The sequence below is a fragment of the Oryza glaberrima genome, chromosome 12 (assembly GCF_000147395.1).
Source record: "Oryza glaberrima chromosome 12, OglaRS2, whole genome shotgun sequence".
Classification (NCBI taxonomy): domain Eukaryota; kingdom Viridiplantae; phylum Streptophyta; class Magnoliopsida; order Poales; family Poaceae; genus Oryza; species Oryza glaberrima.
Window position 1 is genome coordinate 23891734 of NC_068337.1, and position 19733 is coordinate 23911466.

Genomic DNA, 19733 nt, shown 5'->3' on the forward strand with positions numbered 1-19733 from the left:
GCACGCATTGAAAATTCTATAATTTGCTAATTAGATATTTCTCAAAGCAAAAGACTTGCTAATTAATTAGTAATTGAAACATGCATCACGATCCAGTCATTTACCGGGATGTGACGCATTGGGGGCAGTTAGGCAACCTTTTTTCAAGTATTTGTACCTTACATCTGATCTTATGTACTGTCCCGAACAATAATAAAATTGCTATCTATGCACCTTTCGTCGTCTATTTCCAACAAATACTAGGAGAATCATATTTAATGCATGGGTGAAATCATATATGGCTATGTTTAGATCCAAAGTTTGAATCCAAACTTCAGTCCTTTTCTATCACATCAACATGTCATACACACATAACTTTTCAGTCACATCATCTTCAATTTTAACCAAAATCTAAACTTTGCGCTGAACTAACACAGCCTATATGTACAATTGTGAACGTACATTTCAGAGTTTTTTAATAATGGAATTTGGTTCCAGCTTTTACTTAATAACAAGTTGGGAACTTGGGATATGACGAGGAGTCCAAAACTAAATTAAACAGCATAGAAAAAAAAGACATTTAGTCAGAAACATTTGAGAGCTCTCGATTGTAGTTTTACTAAGTTCATGATTTTTTTAATCCCTGGTGCTTTAAATGGCTCAAATAGGAATTTTACAGGATTTTCATATGATTTAGGCCACACTGGTTTTGTATGGTTGGGAGAAAACTTTTAATCACACGTAAAATAAAACTCATTAGCACATGATTAATTAATTAGTATTAACTATTATAATTTTGAAAAAAAATTATTTGAATTTTTAAAGAAACGTGACGTTTACCAATTCAGAAATCGTGCTAACATAAAGTTGTCGTTTGAAGTTGCTGAAAAGAAGTCCATGTTAGTTCAGTTCCTCTCCTCCAGAATCGCTCCAAATTTCCTCCAATCCGAAGAACCCATGAGCGTGTGTAGAATCGGTGTGCACCGACTCTAACATATTTACTCTATCCGTTTTATATTACAAGTCGTCCGACTTTTTTATAGTCTTTGGGTGTGTTTAGTTCACGCCAAAATTAGAAGTTTAGTTGAAATTGGAACGATGTGACGGAAAAGTTAGAAGTTTATGTGTGTAGAAAAGTTTTGATGTGATGAAAAAGTTGGAAGTTTAAAGAAAAAATTTGGAACTAAACTCGGTCTTTGTTGAAGTGAGGTGCATATGTTGTAACTTGACAAACAGGAGAAAAGCCGGCCGGGCTTGAAAGCTGAATTGAAGATGAGCATGAACCACTACTGTAACACACACAGTTTTGCCTTGGTGGGGAACAAGAGGATATAGTGCCATCACCATGCATATGACTATCTTCATAGTACAACACCACCAGTAGCTAGACATATCTAAAGCTATTTGTTGCAGAGCTGTTTGGATTGGATCATTGGAGTGGATGGATGGATGTACATGTTGGATTTGATGGGTCGTCTGAATGTTTTTGTTGTTGGTTATGGTGATTGTTGCCAGCCTGCTTAGCTAGAGCCTAGAGGGCATACAATTGGACACTTTGGATAGACAGGCCAGACAATGCTATCCACAGATAGTGCTGGACTGCTGGTGTTGGCTGTACATGTACATGAAGATGATGATGTGCTAGGAACCTTTCATTTCAAAAAAATGAACTTGCACAAACATTTTGCATGCATGCTAAACCTAAAATAAATAAAATACCCCCCCCCCCAAGTTTTGTCTTACTAAAAAATGTGTAATGTAGTACCATTTATTTTGTTTTATCGAAGGTACTTTAAACATTAATTACTTTTTCTCATATTTACTTAAGCTTGTGGATAAGACGAGCGTTCAAACATATATTCCAAAATCAATGAAATCATACATTAGAAACTAGAGGGAGGGAGTATGTAGGCTGCTTGAAATAAAAAAAAAAACTAAACCAATATATCTACACACGCGGTGCGTACTAGCGTGTGGAAGCTCTATTATACTTCATCCATTTTAAAATATAGCAAACTATGACTATCAAAATTAGAGTGATTCACATTTATTTGCCCGCGAAAACAAAAATAATAATAATGTTATACTAGAAGAATCGATACATACTCGATGGAAAAGAACTAAAAGGCCCATGAGATTTCATTTCGGTAGCAAAGCCTCCCCAAGATAAGCCCATTAATATATGCTTATGCGGGCCTAGCCGAGAGTGCAAAAGAAGCCCATGAGAGTATTGAGCCCAACCTGGCCAGCGTGTATGTGAGTGATATCACGGGCCAGTCACGTCACGCCACGTGCGCACGCACTAATCCGTTTCCTCTGGTGATTTCTTGAACTTCCGGGGGGTGTTTTGGTAAATTCGTAGAGACGGGAGAACAGGGGAATATCCAATGGCGGATCCTCCTACACGATACCACCCTCCTCCCCTCGTTACTATCGCCAAACTAAAAATTTTCACTTAACAGCGCTGTCAATCTGTCATTCCTCTCTTAAAAAAATGCAGTGTCACTAGAGCAGCTAATGATACTCATCCGTTTCAGATTTCAAGTCGTTTTTGATTTATAGTCAAACTGTTTTAAATTTAATTAAATTTATATAGAAAAAATAACATTTTGAACACAAGATAAATATATCATGAAAATATATTCAATTATCGAATTAATAAAACTAATTTAATATTATAAATATTATACTATACTAGTAAAATAATACATGTGCTTCACTACGGATAAATTTTTTGTTTGGTTAAGTATAGATTAGAAATTTTAATGATAATTAAGATGTATAAAAACCACTATTTGCATATTGATATACCCATATTCTCATAATACTCAAGATGGGCATGGATGCCTTGATGATCAAATGACTGTGAGGACTGTGGTAGGATGTGTCCCATGATTGGACTCATCCAGTTATGGTGGACATTGGCAACGAAAAAAACCAGAACAATAGCGACAACATGGTCCCGAGAGAGAGAGAGAAATGACAACGGCGACCTCTGATGGTGAACACGATCGGATGAGTACATCAAAACGTGTTCCCGGACAAGGGGGTTCCGGTTTCTTTGAACGCGCACTATGTGACTCATTCATAGATGGTGACAGTTGGCAAAAAAGAAAACTAAAACACCGGAAACGCGACCGACCAGACGTGGTCCCAACATAGAGAGAAACAACAACTGCGAGCTTTGGTAATGGACATGGTCTGGTGAGCGCATCAAAACGTGTCTTTGAACGAGGGGGTTCCGTTTTCCTTGAACGTGCGGAAGAGAGGGAGCGCAAGGAAGAAGAGAGGCACTGGGAGGAGGGGCGCCAAGAAGGAGAGCAGCCGCGGAGGGAGGGGGATCACGAGGGAGAGATGGGGGCTTCGGGAGGGAGGGTGGGAGGCGGATACGAAGGTGTGCCGGAGTGAGTGAGGGAGGCGGGACGAAGCGGAAGCGGAGAGGTGGGCGGCGCGTGGGAGGGAGTCGGAACGGACGGATGAAAAAAGAAAGGAGGAAGCCTTACATATTTTTTAATTAGGGGTATAGGTATAGATTTGTATACAAACTAAGTTAAATTTGAAACAGCCAAAACGAATATTGGTTTACTTAAACGTCATAGGATCGGTGAGAAATTAGGCACGCCACGTCAGCTGTTTTTTCAAAAAAAAAACCCGTCATATTTTGTGAAGTAACACGCATGCCCAAATTCGCGTGTGCCATCCGATCTCGGTGAGGCAGGGATCCAACTGTACACGTGTCCCAGCATGGTGGCTGTTTCATCACCGTAGGATCGGGGAGACAGAAATGAACGGCTCAGATCTCCTCAACCGATGCTCCCACATAAACCCTAGCTAGCGTCGCTCCTCCCTTCCCCTCGCACGACCTGGCGGCGGATGCGCTATCCTGTTGCGCTACCTCCATCCCTCCCGGTGCGCCGCTTCCGCTGCTCCCCCTCCCCTCCACGCTGTGCTTCCTTCCTTCCTCCTCTGCACCTCTTCTTTCCCATCGTTCAGAGTCAGCGAGTCATGGTGGAATCGATACGACATGATGGTGTTTGTCCTGCATCCCAGCCCTTTCCTCAGCATGGATTTGGGCCTTGCTGCCGCCGCAAGTTGCATGCATTCGATTCAAAAAAAAAGTTGCCAGCGTTGATTCATTACCAGCATGAGGGCCTGCGCTGCGCTGGTTTACTGCTCCTTCGTCATCATCGTCCAAAGCACCATCAGCGACCAGGTAGGCAGCCTAATTTCCTCCCATTCAATTTATCTTTGGCTAATAGACTCCTGTGTGTCTTGTTGTAAGAAGAGGAATAAATAATTGGGGTGTCGCCAGTAAAATTATTAGAAGCAAATCTAAGTTCATTCTCAAAATACATTTGTTCCTGCAACTTTGTTAATTATAATGTCCTATATATTTCTTTTATGTCAGTTAACTTCAGCGTAGATAACTTCTCACTAATAATGACAGAATATTGTCAGGGATGTACAGGTTAAAGATTCTTACATGGTCCTTAGCTTCATAATGAAATCCTGATGTACATCGGTTCATGTACATGCCAATTTTTTCTGGAATCCTAACAAATTTGGTCTACAAGAACACATGCTTTGAAAAAATTCTGATTTTTTGTTATTCTCAGTTACACTGATTCAAGATTGTAGATATGAGTATATGGCATGGTACTACATGGCAGTTATGGTTTACTTTTCCAAGATATGCACTTCATAACATACAAAGTTATTGGAGAGTACAAGTTTTGATGTTCTTGGCTCCGCTGCCCTTTTCCTGTAGGAGTAGATGCTAATGAGTGAATTGTGTAGTAATGTCAGTATTCCTTCATTGTTTACCAGGGAGTAATATTTGGTGAATACGTCAGCGAGTTTTCTTGCAGCAATGGAACTTTCCTGTAGCCACCTTTATGTGCTTCTGTTTGGAGGTATGAATGTTTTCTTATTGTCTTCTCTTGGTGATATATGTGGCCTTCAGATTTCTTATCACATATTTTTAGTTTTTGTTTCATGATAGCATATAATGTTTATACTATGAGTAGGTTTTGCCTCAATTTCCTTCCCAATGCAGCAAATCGTATTTTATTTTTGAATTTGTTGAGCTCGATATTTTTACACACAGTAGAAATAAACATGCATTGATAATATCCTTTGTAGACAATATTATATTGGTAATAGTGATGCATACGTCATAAAAAAAATTATCTGTAGACCTGGCAACTTGGCATATGACCCCTAAATTTGGATCGTGCAGTTCTTTTTCTAAGACACAAACCAAAAGGTCTTTAGGACTCAGTATAGACTGATGATTGTGCCAATACTAAGGTAATGATATGATTTCATGGCGCAAGTCTTTTATCCTCATATTTGGAGACTCCATTATTCTACGAGTCATATCTTAATGACTAAAGTGGGCTGATGTTGGGTCTATAAGTCAAGACAGTAATCACATATGTTGCACATCTAGCAGAAAAAATCTCTCTCCGTTGAAGATTTCAATATTGGTAAGAAATTTACTAAACCACAGTAACTACATTTTTAAATCAGTTTAGGCTCTATTGTAACAAGCTAACACCTTTTCTTCCACTATAACCATTTCTAAGCTACTAATATTGAATATTTAATGGAACATTAATTCCATAGATTAGCATTGTTTGCAGGGTGTTTCAACAACACTCTACTATTTACCCAAAAGGATTAAAGCCACAGGTACTTCTAAGTTCTAACCTACATAGTACCATCCTCGCTTGATTTGTTAGTCCATACGGAATGACAATACATATGTGCCACCCCAAAGGTCCAAGCCTCCATATCTCTAGCTGTGTGGTACTCTTTTCTTCTTTGATCATAAATTTTTATTTTAATTTATTGGTGTGATAAAGCTATATGCACTTCAAACAATTTTAGATGAGACATGCCATATGTTCTAATAAGGACGCAATGTGATGTTATTTCTATACAAGAATTATTCCTGCTTTTGTTTTTTCCAGCTCTGTATGGTGTTGGAATTTTCTAATGACCCATCCTTCAAGATTGATTATTTGTTTTGAAAATATTCTTATAGAGTTGACTTCAAGATATGATTTCATTAATCTTTTTTTATTTAATTGATTAAATGTTCTGTTTGCCCTCTTCTAGGAAGACAGATATTTCAACATGGTTTCTTTGATGAGTGTTTTGTTCTACTTGCCATATATACTCATCACGTAGCAATATATGGATGACCTCCAAGCATGCCCTTAGACATGATTATGTAGGGGCTACCTTAGTACTCAGTGGCACTATGCAAAGGAGGTATCACTTCATGTACTAAACTGTTGCAAGTACGTAATGTGATGCGTTGTTGTTTTCACAGAACTAAGCACTAAAATTTTCTTTGCGGTGAAGTGCTATATATATATGTGAAAGATTCAATTAGTTAATGATGAAGATCTCTATGACAAAAAAGTTGAAATTCTCTGATCACCTAATAATTTCCTTTTGTCACACTGTTTCTTCTCTAATCTATACCCCCACATTATGTAAGCACCATTGTCCTCTGTGATTGTTATTTTTCTGTAAATGGGCATGTTTGTACAAACAATTATCTGAGCAAACGGATTATATTCGCATTTAAATGTTGGTGATATATAGTTGTAATGTGTATTCATATGTAAGTATGCTTCTGACATAATGCTTTTTTAGATAATGTTAGGATATATAATGCTTAAAAGTTGCAACTATATACACGTTGTTTTGATTATGATATCACAGCTTCAAACATTCTTTCCTACGCACGCAGCGTAGCGCGTGACTCTTGCTAGTTATAATATGAAATCGGAGGGAGTAGCGTTTTAGAGTGAATTTCAATAAGATACTTTTTTTTAAAAAAAAATCTGCACGTACATCACCGAGGAACATGTGGGACGCGTACGTCTACCATTTCTCTCTCCTTGCTGTAGGAATGACATGTGGGACCCACACTTGCATCCTTTCTTATCCGAGTGACATGTGGGCCCCGCTCGGTCTCTCTCTGGTTCGCTGCGACCCGACCCCGACCCAAGTCACCCAACCCGATCAGATGAGAGATCCGACTCGTCGCCGTCGTTGCCGTCATTAAACCGGCTTTCCATCTTTCGCCTCGACACCCCCACCACCACTCCTCTTCCGTTTCCTCTCCTCCTCCTCTTCCTTCTCTCCTCCTCGATTCAAAACCAAAATCAAATCAAAAAAGAAAAAAAAAAAAGGTGAAATCCCTCACGCCTCGCGTCGCCGCGCCGCGCCGGGCCACCGCGACGGGGCGCAGATCCCACCGCCGCAATGCCCGCGACCCCCGACGACGACCCACCGGCGGCGGCGAGCGAAGCCCCGTCGACCTCCTCCGCGGCGGCGGATGAGGACGACCGCGTCTTCCTCGTCCTCCACAGGTACGAACGAACCCTAGGGCTAGCCCTAACCCCCACCACCCCCCGTAGCTTGGATCGGATCGGGTGGGTGGCTGACCTGACCTTGGTGATGGGGTGGAATGCAGGTGGTGGAGGGAGGCGCAGGAAGGGGGAGGGATCGAGGCGGCCGGGGTGCCGTACGCCGCGGCGCCGTCGGGCCCGACCTCCTACGGCATCGGCATGAAGGTGCTCAGCATGTTCATCTCCGACCAGGCCTTCACCCTCCGCCGCGCCGACGACCTCCTCCAGCCCGACGCCTCCGCCTCCAACGCGGCCTCCTCCAGGACCTACGCCCTCGTCGCCGCCGACCTCTTCTCCAAGGCGCGCGCCTGGTGAGAAGACAAACACACGCTCGCTCTCCTTTCACCTCCACACGCGATGATGATAGATGGGTTTCCTATGTTTTTTTTTTACAACTTCTCCATAGGTTTGATCCGATGATCCTATCGCGCTACATTGAGAACCAGTCGCGAGCAATGCATAGTGTGTTAAAATCCATGGTTGATGATTACTGAAGGAGTAGGGTAGCGGCTACGTTGTACTGTTGATCGCCTCATGTGGTATTGTGAATATATGCAAATCGTAGCTACACTTGCTTCTGAAATCGACTCACATGGTGCTGGTTTCCTTGCTGGAGCTTTGGACAGGGGTTCTCCCTTGTGTTACATGTTTCTGTAAGAGGAAAAACAGCTGCACAGAACTAGATATATTAGATCGCTCATGGCTGGTCTTGTCATGACATATTCCACGTCCAGTTGTTTATCCTCGTGTTGATGTCTAGGGTTTATTACTATGGCACGACGTGGAGGTGGTTTCTAGTGGTGCGCCAACCATTATGGTCTATAATTTGTAATTAATATACGAGGCATCCCCATTAACTTCCATGATAACAAGTTGTTGCATTAGTGCAAGCCTTATTTTAATACATTCCCGTGAAGAGATTCACAATTAATCCTATGAATCAACATTCCCTAGTTCTCTGACATCAACTTTGCATCGAGGCATTGAAGCGGATAATTACATCTTCTATCTAGGATACTACTAGTAGCGGCATTGCTGAGTCTACGCTATTTAGTTTAATTTATCCATTCTATTAGAACTTAGATTTTCCATGCTGGCGACTTTCAGTGAAGGTTCACAATTAGGCTGTTGCATTGGAGCCTTCAACTGATTGATGGATCATAGCAAGAAATAATGCACTTCTTTGGAAATGTTTCGAGTCTGAACCATGTAAAAGTCTCTTCTTCTGAATATAAGGGATTAAACTATAAGCACTAATATGTCAACAGAATGCTGCATTTATGAGTTAGGGCTGGCAGCTATCTAAAATATGCACAGCTGCCAGGTACTATTACACTTCCTTTTGTTGCTTGCTTGCTCTGATGACTTTACTTTTTCAAAGCCTAATTGATTTCTTGATTCTTTTTTCATGTAGGCATATTGATTCTGGCAAGAATGCGGGGAAAAAATCATTGTCTATCGAAGAAGGATCTGTAAACATTTACCCTATAATGCTCAGAGTTTCAGTCACGCGAGATACAAATGCACTAACCGTGAAGATCAGCAAAAAGGTCTAGTTATTTTCCATTTTATTCATCTATTAATCACAGATTTTGTGTTCTGAAGGATGAAGTTTTGGTTTAGTAATCTATCCCTAGAAAAAACTTTTCACTTTGTTCTAAACATTTCAGGATAATTCTGCTGAGAACTTTAAACGGGCAAACAAGATTTTGACTGCAGACTCTGAGCCGGTATTTTTTTTTCTGATGATTTGTTTTTCAATAAGTAGGATGAATGCTCAAATTATTTTACTTTAACATGTCCATATTGTCTTTAGGTTCATATATGGGATTTCTCTGGACGAACAACTTTTATATTGATGAACGAATGGAATCGAATGCCCCAAGACACTCGGTCTTCTGATCAGGAGGTCAATCTTATTACTACTACCTTGTCATATTCTAAAATCAATTATTTAATTGTATGCAACTTCAGAACATTCTCCCTGCTTACTGTTGCCTGGATGTTTACTACTACTTAAGTTATATTTCAATATGAACTTAGTCAACCCCTTTCCACTCCCACCAATTTTCTCCAAATGCAGTCTATTTGCAATTTGATTTGCTGAAACTTGAGGGAATAGCTAGCAGGCTATCCACATGTCATAGCCAGGACCAACCACTGTATATATGCAGGCATCTAAATCATATATATATATATATGTATGTATTTCCGCATGTCATAGCCAGGACCAACCACTGTATATGCAGGCATCAAATAAGTATTTCCGCATGTCACTAAAACGTGTGGGACCGGTCTCACTCAAAACATGCAAAATGAACTTTCGGATGAGGATTGAACTTTGGCCCATCACTATATCGTTATATCCGGTAACAATAGTTACTCTTCCAATACACGTGTGCTGCTAGTTAATCCAGACTGACCAGGCATGATTAAGTTCAGATAAAAACCTGACATTTCTGAACTTATGGTATCTGCTAGGTTTTGTCCACAGTTTCGTCTTTCATTGTCACTAGCTACTACCTCCCATATAATGTTCTTCGTAGCATGTTTTTTTTTCTTATCCTTAATTCTTCTTTTACATGTTCAGATGCCTCTAGAAATACACTTCTATGATCTGTCAGAACCTACGGCAAATGGTACCAATGGGAAAAAAGATGAGTTAGCATTAACAATGAGTCGTTCAATGAGCAACGGCAGCATCATGGGCATGGATCTGGATTCAAGTGGAAGCTCTAAGCAAGTTGGCACTGGTTTAATAGGACTAGACAATCTTGGAAACACATGTTTCATGAACAGTGCAGTGCAGTGCTTAGCTCATACATCCAAGCTGGTTGACTACTTCCTTGGAGACTTTTATAAAGAAATAAACCATAATAACCCACTGGGGTTGAAGGCATGTTGAAATTCCTTTCCACATAGACATACTTCATGTATTATGCGAATTTATTATTTTGCTTCTTGAACTCATTAGAACAATGTGTTAATGTTAAATAGGGTGAGCTTGCGTATTCATTTGGGGATTTGTTGAGGAAGCTATGGGCTCTGGACAGGACCCCTGTTGCGCCTCGCCAATTTAAAGGAAAGCTTGCGCGCTTTGCCCCCCAGTTCAGTGGCTTTAATCAACATGATTCCCAGGTTAGTTAATTTTATTTTTGAGAATACACAGTTTTTCGTCACTTCCAAACACACACCCTGAATTATATCTTATGGTGGACCCTATTCTATGATTTGCAATTTGTTTGCCACTTAATCCTAGTTCCTACCTATACCAGCTTCTGAATCAAATACCCTAAATTTCTTAAGTTCTGGTGCTACTCTGCCAATTTGATTGATAAGTGCTCCAAACCTACGATTTTTAGGGTCTATTCTATTTCTTAAAAATATATTACTCCTACATTTCTATTTGGTATTTTTGTGATAAACTTACATAATAGACACCTAATACCTAAATGATTTTGTCTACCGATGGTTCTTTTAGGAGCTTCTGGCTTTCTTGTTGGATGGACTCCATGAGGACTTGAATCGAGTGAAATGTAAACCATATTCTGAAGCAAAGGATTCAGATGGCCGTCCAGATGAAGAGGTCGCAGATGAGTACTGGGGAAACCATATAGCCCGGAATGATTCTATCATAGTTGATATCTGCCAGGTTAGTTGCATATGATTGCAACGTCACTCACACACACAGAGAGAGAGAGAGAGAGAGAGAGAGAGAGAGAGAGAGAGAGAGAGAGAGAGGGAGAGAGAGAGAGAGGGAGGGAGGGAGAGAGGGAGGGAGGGAGGGAGGGAGGTAGGGAGGTATTGCTCAGATCCCATGTATATAAATTTCACCATTACCTGATTCAGATGAAACTTTACATTGTTGATTGCCATCTTTACATTGATTTGCACAAGTTCAGATATTCTCTGTGTTGATAATACTTGTCCTTTTGGATAAGGACACGATCTCCAAAAAATAACTTTGACCACTATTTTTTATTACAATTTATATAGAAATATCTATAAATATATGATTTTATTGAAGTGCTACCTCTGTTTTTTGAACCTTTTCCAAGTCAAACTTCTTTATGGTTTGGCCAAGTTTATAGAAAAATATAGTAATACTTTCAATGCGAAACAAAGGAACTATCAAAATATGTTCAATGTTAGATGTAATGAAACTAATTTGGTCGATAGAGAAAGGGTAGCGTAGGACAAATAAAATTCCCTTCTCTAGTATTTCTTGTGATACCATCGATATACTTGTACCCTTTTTGCATGTGCTGGGGTGGTTGTTGCATTATTGTTTCTTCTGCCAAAATGGACACATGTAAGTCACATGGTTTTATCTCCTGTTGATCATCTTTTGGTGCTCCATTGACAGGGTCAATACAAGTCGACGTTAGTTTGCCCTGATTGCAGGAAAGTATCTGTAACATTTGACCCATTCATGTACCTGTCTCTGCCCCTGCCTTCAACAACTATGAGAACAATGACTATAACAGTCTTCAATACCGATGGGACTACTGGGCCATCTCCGTATACTGTGAGTGTGCCGAAATCTGGAGATACAAAGACTCTTATCGATGCATTAAGCATTGCTTGTTCCTTGAAAGGCGACGAGCGCCTTTTGGTTGCTGAGGTATTTTCCTTTTCCCTACATTATCATTATAATCCCGAGTGCTACTGAATATGCCTTGCATACTTATTATTTGATGATCTCTACATAGGTCTACAATAGTGCACTTATCCGGTACTTGGAGGAACCTTCTGAAGTCATCTCCTTGATCAGAGATGGAGATCGCTTAGTTGCATATAAACTTCCAAAAGACAGTGAAGATGCTCCAATAGTGGTGTTCAGAAACCAACGGATGGAGTAAGTACAATCTCATTTTTTACGTTGTGTTGATCTAACTGTCTAAGTTGGGTATTAAATATATGAATGTTGCTGTTTTTTATAAGCAGGTCCACCCTCACTAGTTTTGGCAGAAAATCCTGGAAGTCTTTTGGTACACCCCTTGTGTCAAGTCTTCCTGACACAATCAATGGGAGTACGATCTTTGATCTTTACCAAAAGGTTATGACTCCATTCCGAGTACCAAAAGATGATAGTTCAGATGCTGACCACATAATTGGCAAAAGCAGTCCTGTGGAGGAAACCACGGACGTTGATATGAACTCTGATGCAACAGAGTCAACCGGCATAAACAATAACGATTGTGACGATGAAACAATGACTGAAGATGGAATGCAATTTTACTTTATCAATGAGAGGTTTCCAGACCAACGCATGAAGATAGAAATGGACCAACCTATTAGACTTACTGCTTCACAGAAGCGACTGCATGTGGTTGTGTGTTGGCAGGACAATGGACTAGAGCAATACAATTTTAGTTCTTTAGATAATCTTCCAGAGATCTACAAGGCTGTCCTATTCTCAAGGAGACCACAGGAGACATGTTCTCTATATGCATGCCTTGAAGCTTTTATAAAGGAGGAACCGTTAGGCCCAGAAGACATGTGGTATAATTTTTTTATTTTTTATTTTACATTTTTCAGTGTTATATTTTGTAGTGGTTCTACTTTTCCTTTCTTTATAAGATTAGAGATGATTCTTTACCCAAGTAAAGATGTTCTTCTTTCCTTTTGAAGTCTTTCGACGGATATAAATTTCCAATTTTCTTTGTACAGGTATTGCCCAGGCTGTAAAGAGCATCGCCAAGCTAGTAAGAAGTTAGACCTTTGGAGGCTACCGGAAATCCTTATAATACACCTGAAAAGATTTTCATACAGTCGATATACCAAAAACAAGCTAGAGACATGTGTGGACTTCCCGGTTCATGATCTTGACCTTTCAAAGTATATCGGTAGCAGGGGGCAACAGATTTCCAACCACTATCGACTGTATGCTATTAGTAATCACTATGGAAGCATGGGAGGTGGTCACTATACTGCATATGTTTATGTAAGTGTTCTTTCCCCCAGCGATCATTTTCTGTTACTATTAATGCACGCTTGCTTGTGTGACTTGCATACATCGGTTTGTATGATTGAGGGACTGGTATACTCTTTATTTTGACTATATTTTGCATTTGAGGTTTGAGCCAGAGCCTCTTATGATTAATTACTCATATTTTTGGTGCAGCATGAAGGTAAGAAAGGGTGGTTTGACTTTGATGACCGTCATGTGGGTCCTATAAGCGAGGAGAGTATAAAGACATCGGCAGCTTATGTTCTTTTTTATAGGCGGATACAGGGGGATGATAATAGGTTAGATGATACAGAAACAGGAATAGATTCTTCTGATTGTACAACATGAGTAGTGTCGGCGGCTTTCTTTCGAGTCCTTCCAGACATTGTATAGGGCGATTGGTCGGGGAGACAGTTTTGGTGCGCTGCTGCAAGGATCCAAAGCGGCTGATCCGAGAGTTTAAGGTAAGAAGTAAGATGGAGAGGAGCAGCAGCAGCAGCAGAAACCGTCGTTTTTGCTGCATCATGGGACAACAAGGGTGGGAAGAATTGAAGGGAGGGTGAAAACTGAAAAGGAACGGAGACAAGAAAGTAACAGATGGGAAGATGGATCTGCTTGTCATGGAATATGTGGGTACGAAGAAAAGGCGATGTGAAGAGGAGAAGCCGACAGACCAGAGAGAGCAGCTAAACTGTTGTAGTAGGTTTCGATATACCTGATACATGTGTTTCCTCAACCCAAAGATTTTTTCTAGGGCTGAGAAAGGGAGATACAGAATTTGTCGTCGTTGTAGTTCCCTTGCTGCTGCTGCTAACTCGTTTCTTTCTTTTTCCTTTTTGTTTCTCCATTGACTTGTCTTGTAAAACTGGTCCTGATAAATTTTGGCTCGTGCTGCCGAGAAAGGTGGCCCTGGAAATTCCAATACAATTGAAACCGATCGATTTTGGTCTGATTATTACTACCTGTCGACTGTTGAGTGATGCTCTGCTCTATATACTACTTAACCTGTCGATCTGGCGTTGTAGAATCAAGAGCAACTAGTAGTCGTACTAGTGGTTTATTCTTGTAACCTGAGCGGCAGCCACCAGGACAGCAGTAGCAGCTGCACAGTGGAGATGTCAATGGTGACAGGACCCATCAAGCTCAGCAACAGGGAAAAATGAAAGGGAAAAGGCTAAGGTAAGGTAGCTGCACGTATGCGTTGCGTGCGCAGCTTCCTCCCTCTATCTCGTGCACTCCCTCTGTAAAAAAAAAACAATGTAAAAGGTGAATTTGGTTCGTTATACTGGGTAATATCACATTCTAATTTGGGTTGGATTCTTTTCTTAGGATAAAGAGAGTTTATCAGGCGACACTATAGGCTGACGACATAACATGTTTGAAAACTCGAGATTATAAGAAACAGTAGCCATCTAATAAGACTCTAGGTTAATATTGTTCTGTTTGGTGGCTCGAGATTCTGAGAAGCAATCATTAATTAGTTAAAAAAAATTCAGACTTGTGGCTCTGAACCCATTTTCTATGTTCTTTAAAGTACAATTTTGTTGTAATCGTAGATAAAAGTCTAAATTTTTGGAGAAGCTTCAACTATCAGAAAAGAAAAGAAAAAAAAAAGAAGCCAAGGCGACTAGTGCACTGCTGTCACGCACGCACGCGTGCAATTGCAAATGTGCGATGCCCTGCTGCTTTCGCCGCAGCTTCGATGTACATACCGGTAGAGCTAAGATGGCTCGCTTTCAACGCCCATGTCTGCATCATCTGATACATACATGCACGCATACGGATACGTAGATATAGGCCGTGTTTAGTTCACAGCCAATTTTTTTTAAAAATATACGGACACACATTTAAAGTATCAAACAAAAACTAATAACAAAACAAATTACAGATTCCGCCTGTAACCTGCGAGACGAATTCATTAAGCCTAATTAATCTATCATTAGCAAATGTTTACTGTAGCACCATATTGTCAAATCATGACGTAATTAGGATCAAAAGATTCGTCTTGCAATTTACATACAAACTGTGCAATTGGTTTTTTTCATCCACGTTTAATGTTCTATGTATGTGTCCAAATATTTGATGTGACGGAATTTTTAAAAGTTTGAACGGAACTAAACACAACCATATACGCCACATGCATAATTGCATACGTATATATGCACCAGCTACTCTATATATAGCAGGAGTAGTAGCTAAAGTCGAAGAAGAAGACGAAGACACCGCCGTGTCGCATATTATCTCTGATCTCCGAATTAATCGATCTAATTTAACTCGGTATTTTCGATGTGCTGAAAGGGATTGGTTTTGTGCGAGCTGTTATCAGGGCTACAAAATACGATCGGTATTAGTCAAGATACAAGATATAAACCACTCACTAGCTCGCTAGCAGCTTCGTCATGATAACCGAGCGTTTACCGACGAAAATTGCGATATCAGGACAAAATTGCGATAAATCTTAGTTTGAACTTTTTTCAAAAAGAAAATAAAGTTTGTTAATTTATCGAGCAGTTCTTAAACACGGATCGGACCGGCTCGAAAAGACCGATAACCAAGCAGTTATAGTCACATTCACATTTTCAAAATTTGTCTGGTAGCTGGGATCGTGTGGCCAACTCAAATAATTACATTCACACGTCGCAAAAATATAATTACATTTATATTACATATACATAGTAGGGACGCAAAAGGGCCGACCCGCGAGTTTAAATAAATAATAATTTATGGGTTTTCGTATCGCAGCCCGGCTTGCCACATCTAAATATACAAGCGGATCGATCAATAAACCCATTTATAAGTCAAATTCATAGTTAACCCGCTAGTCAAACTCGTGGGTTATGCACTATTTCTACCTATAAGCGGGTTCACGGGTAAACCCACTTGCACCCCTAACATAGGTGTCTGTCAAGCCCAAATAAATAAATAATAGTATTTCTCCTAGATTAATAATTCTTTGACTATAATAATTTCTAAAATATTTAAGAAAATAGATTAGTACTAAAAATACTTTAAAAATTATATATTTATTGATATTTCTCTATCTATTATAATATAAAATAGTGGTTAAAATTGCTTTTTCAGATTATATTCTTGGTCAAAATAATAAGTAGTACTACCTCGGTTTCAGGTTATAAGGTTTTCTAGCATTGCTCATATTTATATAGATGTTAATGAATTTAGGCATATGTGTGTGTGTATATATATATATATATATATATATATATATATATATATATATATATATATATATATATATATATATATATATATATATATATATATATATATATTCATTAACATATATATGATGTGAGCAATGCTAGAAAATCTTATAATATGAAACGGAGGAAGTAGTATTAATTTAGAGGGAGTAAAAATGCTAGAGCATCTCTTATGATCGACATCTATCTATATATCTACAGGACTACACCGCTAGCTTTTAGCTAAGCCAGCCATCAGCATCGATCATCATCATCATCATCATATCTCGCCCATGTCGTCTACCTGATCTGTAGACTGTAGTGCGCTCTGCAGTCGATCCCTCCGATCCGATCCGATCCTTCAGGTCAGGTAATACCTTACCTAGTGACCCACTTGCAATCTTCCATGGTGATCCTTAATATAGGAGTAACTTCATCATCGGTGGGTGCCACTTCATTTGGGTGTCTGTTGGGAGCATAGTGGGGTTTCCTCCGCCACAAAATTCTCCCTATATATAAATATATTCACAAGTATCCCTAGAACCAAAATACTCTAGGGATCGGGTTTCCCTAGAGTGAACCCTAGGGAATGGCCCCTAGGGAAGCATTATACGGGAACAAACTGGTTCCCTTGGGTTTTCTTGGTAGAATCTAGGGAAAGAAGCTTTCCACGTGTTCCAAAAGGTAGGGATTGAATGCCACCTGAACAGAAAAAATCCAACGTGGAAAGTGGTACAGCACCCTAGGGAACATTTTTATTGGAGTAGTTCATTTAGAAATTAATACAGATTAATTTAGCTCTTGATTAATCGTTGATTAGTTTTATTTGTTTATTTTATTTCTTTTGCAAACAACCAGTAAGCATTCCAATCATATTTTCATCAACTTGCTTGAACAAAAAATATATATACTGCATTACAAAGTTAATCTCAACAGTAAAAATTGCGAGTACATGCAGAGTTGCCCATCGAAAAACAAAAGAAAAAAACACACACACGCATAGGGAGAGTACATCCAGAGTTGAAAATTGACGAACACTTAATAGATTGTGGCTTTGCTCTCTCAAAAGTCAAAATAAAACACAAATATAGCCTTCTGCAGTAGTTGTATCCAATTGAAATGGTACGTAATAGCACTTCCAGAAGTCATCAAGCTGCAAAATGAGTAGGAAGGTTGAAGAAAATAAGTACTTATGGAAATCTGCAGCTACATACGTGGGATTCTCTATTTGTTCAATATAATAAGCACATGATTTCTAGCTTTGATTACTAACCGCAGTAATATGATTCATATATCAAGTTTTGCAAGCGTAGCTCAAGTTCTTGACTTCTCGGCCTTACTGATCTGCATCAAGCACAGAATCCATCAAAAATCAAAACTTCAAAATATGCACAGGAAAATATCTGCTCGAGTACCTTTGCTAAATGCTAACTAGAGAGCAGCTCGGCAACACCACGCTGCACAGGTCGCCGTGGCCTTGATTCACCCCTGTCCCGGCGTTGCCTCTCAGCCGCAAACAGATGCAATCAGCCCACGCCCACCACGGCCTTCAGGAGTGCTGCTGCAACCACCCTCGAAGGTCGAAGCTCCTGTCGATCTCTACTACTTGAGGGTAGATTTGGTGGTGGAGACTGGAGAGGGAGTTGATTTGGGGAGGAAGAGATGAAAGAACATGTTGAAGGAAGAACAAAGAGGAAAGTTTAGCAGTTTGGGGTACTTTATTACTTTCCAATGGAAAGAGAATATGGTGCACAGTCCAAATTTTGGATTCACAAGGCGGGAGAAAATATTACAACCTTTCCACGTGGTTGGTTTCTGAAAAAGACAGTGGACCCTGCCACCGTGGTTCTCCTATCAATGCCAACTGTACTAGTTTCCCTAGGAGCAAGCAAAAACTCTAGGGATCATCTCAGTTCCCTTGAGTTTTAGTTTCGGCTCTAGGGAACTTATTATCCCATTGGGTTCTAATTAGGGCTCTAGGGAACATTTGAAAACCCTAGGGACCCCGTGGAATTCCAGTAGTGTGTGTGTGTGTGTATATATATATATACATACATACTTATACTATTAAACTTGCTCTTTAAGGATCATACACAAGAACCAACAAGTATTTACGATCGAAGAAAGTACACAGTGTAAGACATGGAAAATGGAAATTAAGGATCACCATTTTTTTTCTCACGAAAATGAAAAAAAAAGATTACACTTAATATATTAGAAAAAAAGCAGAGTTTTGGTTATATATACAATGCAACGGCCAAAAAGACTAGTAAAAAGTAAAAGAAAAGTTAAAAAAACTGAAAAGACTAGTAAGTTTAAACTATGAAAAATAAGTTGCTACTTTTTACTATGAAAATAGCAACTTATTTTTCATAGTTTAAACTTACTAGTCTTTTCAGTTTTTTTTTAACTTTTTTTTTACTTTTTACTACTCTTAGCAACTTATTTTTCATAGTTTAAACTTACTAGTCTTTTCAGTTTTTTTTAACTTTTTTTTTACTTTTTACTAGTCTTTTTGGCCGTTGCATTGTATATATAACCAAAACTCTGCTTTTTTTCTAATATATTAAGTGTAATATTTTTTTTTCATTTTCGTGAGAAAAAAAAATGGTGATCCTTAATTTCCATTTTCCATGTCTTACACTGTGTACTTTCTTCGATCGTAAATACTTGTTGGTTCTTGTGTATGATCCTTAAGAGCAAGTTTAAATAGTACAGCCCACTATTAACTCCAAATCATTTATAGTCAATTCATATAATAGCTGCTTACTATACTATTAATATCTGGTCCCACCTTTCATACACACATTACATCTCGGAGTCTGTGCTGCAGCTGGCTACAGATCTGTAGCCCGATGTTCTTCTCTCTCTTCCTTTATCTCTTTAAAATATGTTTATAGCTGGCTTATAGCATGCTATTGTACCTGCTCTTGAACTTTTTAAACTTGAGTCTTGGTATTCCTAAATATATTGGGTTTTGATGCACTAAAAGAACACATGTAGATGTGTCTAGCTACTGTCACATCACTGTAGTTTGAGTTAATGTCGTTATAAATATTTTACACTAGAAAGTAGGAGTAGTGATGAAAGTTGTCTCTAAGAGCAAGTTTAATAGTATAGTCAACTACTAGCTCTAAACCATCTAGAGCTAATATAATAGCTAAATCATAC

At 39.2% G+C, this 19733-nt stretch overlaps 1 protein-coding gene and 1 long non-coding RNA gene across 2 annotated transcripts; one reads left to right on the plus strand and one right to left on the minus strand.

Annotated features, from left to right (window-relative positions):
• The first annotated feature begins 7082 nt into the window (after positions 1 to 7082).
• On the plus strand, positions 7083 to 14317 carry LOC127757489 (ubiquitin carboxyl-terminal hydrolase 8-like). Its single transcript, XM_052283004.1, has 13 exons — positions 7083 to 7370; positions 7475 to 7720; positions 8824 to 8959; positions 9080 to 9139; positions 9226 to 9318; positions 10000 to 10305; positions 10407 to 10547; positions 10891 to 11061; positions 11776 to 12033; positions 12122 to 12267; positions 12357 to 12914; positions 13083 to 13356; positions 13537 to 14317. The coding sequence occupies exons 1-13, from the start codon at positions 7264 to 7266 to the stop codon at positions 13708 to 13710; spliced, it is 2670 nt and encodes an 889-aa protein (XP_052138964.1). The 5' UTR covers positions 7083 to 7263; the 3' UTR covers positions 13711 to 14317.
• A 3141-nt stretch (positions 14318 to 17458) lies between these two features.
• LOC127758106 (uncharacterized) lies at positions 17459 to 18265 on the minus strand. Its single transcript, XR_008013587.1, has 3 exons — positions 17978 to 18265; positions 17836 to 17906; positions 17459 to 17715 (listed from the first exon to the last, which is right to left on the minus strand). It is a non-coding gene; the product is annotated as an uncharacterized LOC127758106 (long non-coding RNA).
• Positions 18266 to 19733: the final 1468 nt, after the last annotated feature.

Coding starts and splice junctions, on each gene's coding strand:
- LOC127757489 (XM_052283004.1), top strand. CDS start 7,264: ATGCCCGCGACCCCCGACGACGACCCACCGGCGGCGGCGAGCGAAGCC. Junction 12,915..13,082: donor TTAGGCCCAGAAGACATGTG/GTATAATTTTTT, acceptor TTCTTTGTACAG/GTATTGCCCAGGCTGTAAAG. Junction 13,357..13,536: donor ACTATACTGCATATGTTTAT/GTAAGTGTTCTT, acceptor TTTTTGGTGCAG/CATGAAGGTAAGAAAGGGTG.